At 35.1% G+C, this 6,126-nt stretch overlaps 1 protein-coding gene across 1 annotated transcript in view; it reads left to right on the top strand.

Annotated features, from left to right (window-relative positions):
* b4galt4 (UDP-Gal:betaGlcNAc beta 1,4- galactosyltransferase, polypeptide 4) overlaps positions 1-5,661 on the top strand; it is a 15,977-nt gene extending 10,316 nt beyond the window's left edge. The window contains exons 4-7 of the mRNA XM_015393444.1: positions 243-430; positions 1,829-1,951; positions 2,035-2,139; positions 2,999-5,661. Coding sequence (XP_015248930.1) covers positions 243-430; positions 1,829-1,951; positions 2,035-2,139; positions 2,999-3,134 — 552 coding nt within the window. The 3' untranslated portion in view covers positions 3,135-5,661. The remainder of the gene's footprint in view (positions 1-242; positions 431-1,828; positions 1,952-2,034; positions 2,140-2,998) is intronic.
* Positions 5,662-6,126: the final 465 nt, after the last annotated feature.

Below are 6,126 nucleotides of genomic sequence, written 5' to 3'. Positions count from 1 at the left end.
ATTGTCAAACTTTTGGTGTCGATCATTCGATTTCATCCTGGACACTACAGAAAATGGGCTTAAAGTGTAAAAAACCGAACTTCTCCTTTAAAGAAAAGATTCCCACTTTTTTTTTGTATATCCATATATGACTGTAATAAAAGATAAAGATTGGACAGAAATTTGATGTTAAATCTTCTTTAAACTAAATAGAAAATCTAGTGTTTTAATTCTTTCCCTTTTTCCTTTGTGCTTTATTGAAGGCTGGTGATGCGACCTTCAACCGAGCAAAGTTACTTAATGTTGGATATTTGGAGGCAATTAAGGACTTTAGCTGGGGATGCTTCATCTTCCATGATGTTGATCTGGTCCCTGAGAATGATCACAATTTATACATCTGTGACCAGCAGCCCAAACACCTGGTAGTTGGCCGTAATGCTACAGGATACAAGTATGTATATGAATTACAGTCTTAAAGTTATGGTGGACGATCCGAGTTCTTGGGGGATGATCTATTGGTTGACCCACATGCCAGTCTTTGTGACATGCTCATTTCATGCCGTTGTTTAAGTCTGGTCCTTGATAGTTTTTTCTTGCTCCACATTAAAGTGTATATGTATCCAGTGAGCTTTGGTAGATTAAGAATGAATTATAGTGTCATGTGAATAAACATAGTGTAAGTGTAGTGTAAGATATCTTTTTCTTTGATTGATGTGGACAGACTAAAAAGAGCTGTTCACAAGATCAACAGGACTCATGCATACACATTTGATAGATTTTCACCCCCTGAGGATTTTTTAAATTTTCATTATTTTTATTGCAACATCATCCAGAAAAACTGATGTCAGCAGCTCCCAGCCTATACACTCCTTCTCCACAAGGGGATTCACTGAGGACTATCAATTTCTGAGACAAACACTCTGGAGAAACTAGACTTAGACAAACTTTATTGTCATTTTGTATACACAGACTGTATACAAAAAGAAATTTAGTTTTGTACAGCTGTCATGACAATTCCATTTCCATTCAGAGAAGAAAAAAACACGGTGAAAAAAAAAAGCATTGATATGGTTAGTTTGATACAGAGTCTGATGTGATTTAGTTTTTCAACATTCAGGTTTTTTTTGTTGTTGTTTTTTTGTTGTTGTTTTTTCTGATATTTAGGAAAGTTAATAACTAATATTATTATCTTTCATGTATTATGATCCAGTGACTGAAAGTTAGTATCATATCATTATATTAGATTGTAAACACAAGGTGAAGTCCTTTTTGTCCAATTTTATAGCTTTTTTTTTTATTTATGATTATATATTTATTGTGGAAATTCAACAAAATCATGACGGTTCATTATAAAAGATCATTAAGAATTGAAAATGCATTTAAACTGGATAGAAGCAAGTGTGGCACTTTCCATTCTCATATATTGATTTGACATTAGTTTTGTCAGTCAAATGACCTCCAAGCTGCTGAATTAGGTCATGAATATTTATCTAAAGAAATCATGTAAAATGTCAAATATTTTAAAATTGGACAATACGAAGTGTGCCAGAAAGGCCAGAAAGCAGCGCTGATAATCAAATGGTCTTTGTCAAGTTTGGAATATCTAACCTGAAACTAACTTCAGCTGAGTTTGGGAATCCCTTTGTCTTTTGTACCTCTGTCAGTCATATCTGAAAAGCACTGTTAAGGTGCATTTCTCAAATATTACATACCGAAGGTAAGGCTCAGGAGCTTGTGAATATTCTCAAAATGGAAAAAGAAAGTTAATAAATTTTGTGTGACTGCTTACATTCTTTTTTGGTGAATAATTTAATTTAATTCTGTTTCTACTCTTTGTTTTTCTCCACAGGCTGCGCTACAAAGGCTACTTTGGTGGAGTCACTGCCATGACCAAAGACCAGTTTTTTAAAGTAAATGGATTCTCAAACAACTACTGGGGATGGGGTGGAGAAGATGATGACCTTAGGGTCAGGTGAGAAATATAATACGTTTGCTGTTACATATGAAACAGACAAATAAGACTTCATCTTCCATTCCTCCTGGTCCGATTTACAGGGTTGAACAGCAAAAAATGACGATTGTGCGCCCCCCGGCTGATGTAGCGCGCTACACCATGGTGTTTCACAAACGAGACACTGGAAATCAGATTAACAAAGACAGGTCAGTGTGTTTCCTGTGGTTATTTGCTTCATTGAGTTTTGTTTGCTCATAAATATAATAAGGGACAGGACTTTTTATAGCTAGTCTCAAATTAGAGATAAATATTGAAATAAAATAAATTTCATCTCAGGATAAATGTCCAGCTGATAGTTTAGGTCCTGTCTCAGTTTGTGTTATTGTTTTCTGTTCTGTTTTATTGTTCCACCTTTAAAAGTAACCTAAATTAGGAACTAAGTGGAAGCCAGTTGTGTACAATGGAAACCTGAGGAAGCTTATTGACACAATTCTGCTGCCATGTCCGATGTGTTAAGGTTGTCTTTTGAAGTTGAGACTATATATATATATATATATATATATACACACACCACTTGACAAGTTCTGCATAGAGCATATTGACAGACAAAGTGTTTTTTTTTATCTTGAATTTAAACTATATATAATTTTTTTTACAATTCTGGTGCAATTACTGCCCTAAGTGGGTTGCTCTTTCAGCTTAGGGCATGTATTAGGCTCTGTACTCACGTGAACGATTAATCGATTCCTAAATTACTTGACTATTATTTAAATAATCGTTTAATCACGATTAAGCCGACTAATTGTTTCAGCTCTAGTGTGAATACCCTTAAGTGAACCCTGATCAGCATCTAGCAGCCGGACCAATACCTTTTTATGAGGTGGTCTTGGTCGCTTCCAAACACGGCTGGGATTCACATTGTGGTGAGAAAGTTCAGTTGAAACAATTAAAGCAAATAAATGCTGGGTTTGAGGATTTTTGTTTTCTTTTACTTCCAGCCTGTTCAATCAGTTGACATAAGTTGACCTTGTTATTCATGTTCCATATTTCTTACTTTCTTTCTAGGATGCGGCTGTTAGGACAAACCTTGAAGATGTGGAGAAGTGATGGACTCAACAGCTGCTCTTATAAGACTTTATCAGTTGAGAGGCCTCCTCTCTATGTGAACGTTACTGTGGACATTGGTCAGCCAAACAGCTGAGATCTCCAAATAAGCTGTATACTATTCTATAAAGTCAAGACCACTGTGAGGAGAAAAGTTTTAAGATAACTAAGAGACTAAATGCCTGTTTAAGTGCGCTAAGATGACATTCTAGATATTCAAAACAGTTTTGCATATCACTCTTCTCAATTCCTAGAGGTTGCAGGAGTTGGATCCACCTTTTTTTACAGTAGCTTTTAAATGTTTTTGAACCGTTGTTACCCATCAGACATTAATTGTCACACAGATATGCCTTGTTTTTCCCCCACCCCCACTTTATACTGACTAGGTACTTGTTTTGTCATCTGAGAAGCTTTGTCTAGTCTGGATATAAGCAAACAATCAACAGGATTCTTAAGCAGTAGGATTGCCTAAATATGTTATCCATATGCTCTTAGTTATATATTTGATTGTTTTGTTTTTTTCCTGAGGTTATAGCTTCGAGAGTTTCTGGACCATGCATTTACATGTGTAAATTTGGTTTAATTCCTCCAGATAAATAGCTGAAATTCAGTCATACTGGATGGAAAGTGGCTGTAAACATCAATATTTAGGTCTTGTAACAGTTTCTCAGTTTGATTTAGGTGTAGTCCGATTTAACGACTAATTATATTTTATTCTTTGTGGTTCTGGTTGTAGGTTTATTGGGTTCTGCTGGGACAGTTCTTCCACAATTTCCCACCTTTTAAACTCATCTAGCTCCTCCATTCTGGTCACATTCTTTTTCCTTACTGCAATACAGGGGGTTGGTTTTCTGAAACATCTAATATTTTGCATATTACATCAGTGTTGGCCTTTGACCGTAGTTCCCTCTTTTGCAGCAGACGTGTCCAGTCTAAATCCAGTCCCTACAGGATAATGATATGCATGTTTGTATTTGTTTGGTTCCTGCTCTGACACAGCAGAATTATGTTCCACAGGAACCTCTCTTATAACCCATTGTTTGATCCAGATGTGAGTTCATTAAAGTTAGATTATAGCATAACTATATTTGAAAGACAAAAGTACTTTTTAAAAATTTGCTACACATCTCCAGCTGTGTCATTTTATATTATACATTTATGACAGGATAATGTTTGCCATACTGCTCAGAATTATGCTGAAGTACAGGTCTTATCTGAGCAAACCTATAAAGTTGTTGACAGCCCATCCCAGTGATTTAATAATTTACTGACAGGTTATGGGGATTTAGATTTGAAAAAGTTGATGGAACGTCTGTGTCCTAAAATAAAAAGTTTCTACTAAATTAAGTAATATGATATTACTAGTCTAAATCCAGTCATGCTGTTAGATATGGTATAATGGTTTTAGTGGTGGATTTGTTCCATTTTAGGGTGTGTTTTTTTTAATGACACTGACCATTTTAACTTTGAAGTTTTCAGATGTTTTCTGCAAATTCCGTTATATCTTCATAGTCTTCCATATGCAGAGTAGTCCAAAGCTATACCTTTATTTTTAGGATAGTTGAAAAAAAATCTGCTCAGATAACTTAAGTTATGCTTACAATCAAATGAAAGTTTTTCTTAGAAATGAGTTTCAGCGAGAAGAAATGTATATCATTTTTGAAAACTTTTTAAGAGCCCCATGCTCTCTTTAGTTTGTGGGAACTAATTGGTGATGGGATATATACCACTTTTTTAATTTTAGAGAAAATCAATAACTAACTGAAGGGAAAATATAATCTTTGCTTGTATAGTTGATTGACTGACATTAATTGAATGATTTTCTTTTTTAAAGAGTGCTCGGGCTGTGGCAGTCACTAGGTCACTCCTTGTATGATTGTGTCTAAGGTGTCAGAATGACCAAAGGTTTTTTTTCGTGAAAGCATTGTTTGTTTGTGAGAAATAGTTTTGCACTCCTAATAATCAGCAGTATGCTCTAGAACTGGAAGTTTAAAATATATTTTAAACTCTAAATCAGAGGTCTTCAACAGGGGGCCCGTGACCCCTAGGGGGTCCACAGAAGTACTGCATGGGGTTCGCTAAATTTTTGGGTGATTAGACTTTTTTTTTTTTATATTCCCCCCCTGCAATTTTTTCCACTAATTTAAATGTTTTTGAATTAACATGAATTCAACACTATGTAGTAAATAGATAAATGGAGGCGGAAGATGTCTTTCAGTCATCAATGCAAACATTCAGCGACACAAAGGAGCTCTTTCAAGCTGGACACTGTTTCATTCTCAACACCTCAAAGAGGAATCCGATTCGGAAATGCTTAAATAATCCCAGACCGAAAATACTTTTGTGAAATAGAGAAACTTTTTCCTACTTCTCCTTACTGAATGTTTTTTTTTTTTTTTTTTTTTTTTTTGTAGAGGATTAATGTGGAGATTGGTATAGAAAACAGGCATCATTCTAAATTGCAGAACTTTGCTATACAGACTATTTAAGATTGTGACTAGAAACTTTTTAAAGTATGTTGATTTTGTGTGGATGTCCAAAAGCAAAACAAAACAAGACTATGGTTTCGTTGATCTTTTTTTAATCTTTAGGTTTTTACAAGCTGATAATAAAAATTGTACTTTCTCTAATTAACTCCTCTGCTTTTTTTGTTTTGTTTTTTGGTGATAATAAAGGGAGTTCCAGCTTTATTTTGTGCCATTATCAAGTATTTTCTCTCTCAAATTTCCCCTTAAATGTTTCAGACCAAGAAAAGCATGCATGACCTGAACATTTAACACGTATTAATCATGCCCCATGTGTAAAATGACTCCCCCTAAACATATGTATTTTATGCTTGAGGAACTATTGTCCAAACTTATTTGCAGAATTATTTTAAATCCAGCTATGCTGCATAGATTTCATGTCATAGTCCCACTGCACCATCCCAAATGGATTAAAATTTGTGCTAAAGGCCACCCTTAAAACTGTTTTTCAGCCACTCAGACTTGCTGTGTGCACTCAGTGATCGTCCTGCTGCACAACCCGAGTAAACTCTGGCTTAAAGCAGGGCATTCTGCTTCGGGGTGTATTGCACGAAGCTTGATTCA

The sequence above is a fragment of the Cyprinodon variegatus genome, unplaced genomic scaffold (assembly GCF_000732505.1).
Source record: "Cyprinodon variegatus isolate N-32 unplaced genomic scaffold, C_variegatus-1.0 Scaffold641, whole genome shotgun sequence".
Taxonomy (NCBI): domain Eukaryota; kingdom Metazoa; phylum Chordata; class Actinopteri; order Cyprinodontiformes; family Cyprinodontidae; genus Cyprinodon; species Cyprinodon variegatus.
The sequence above is the reverse complement of the archived record's forward strand: the minus strand, read 5'-3'. Positions and strand labels throughout refer to the sequence as shown.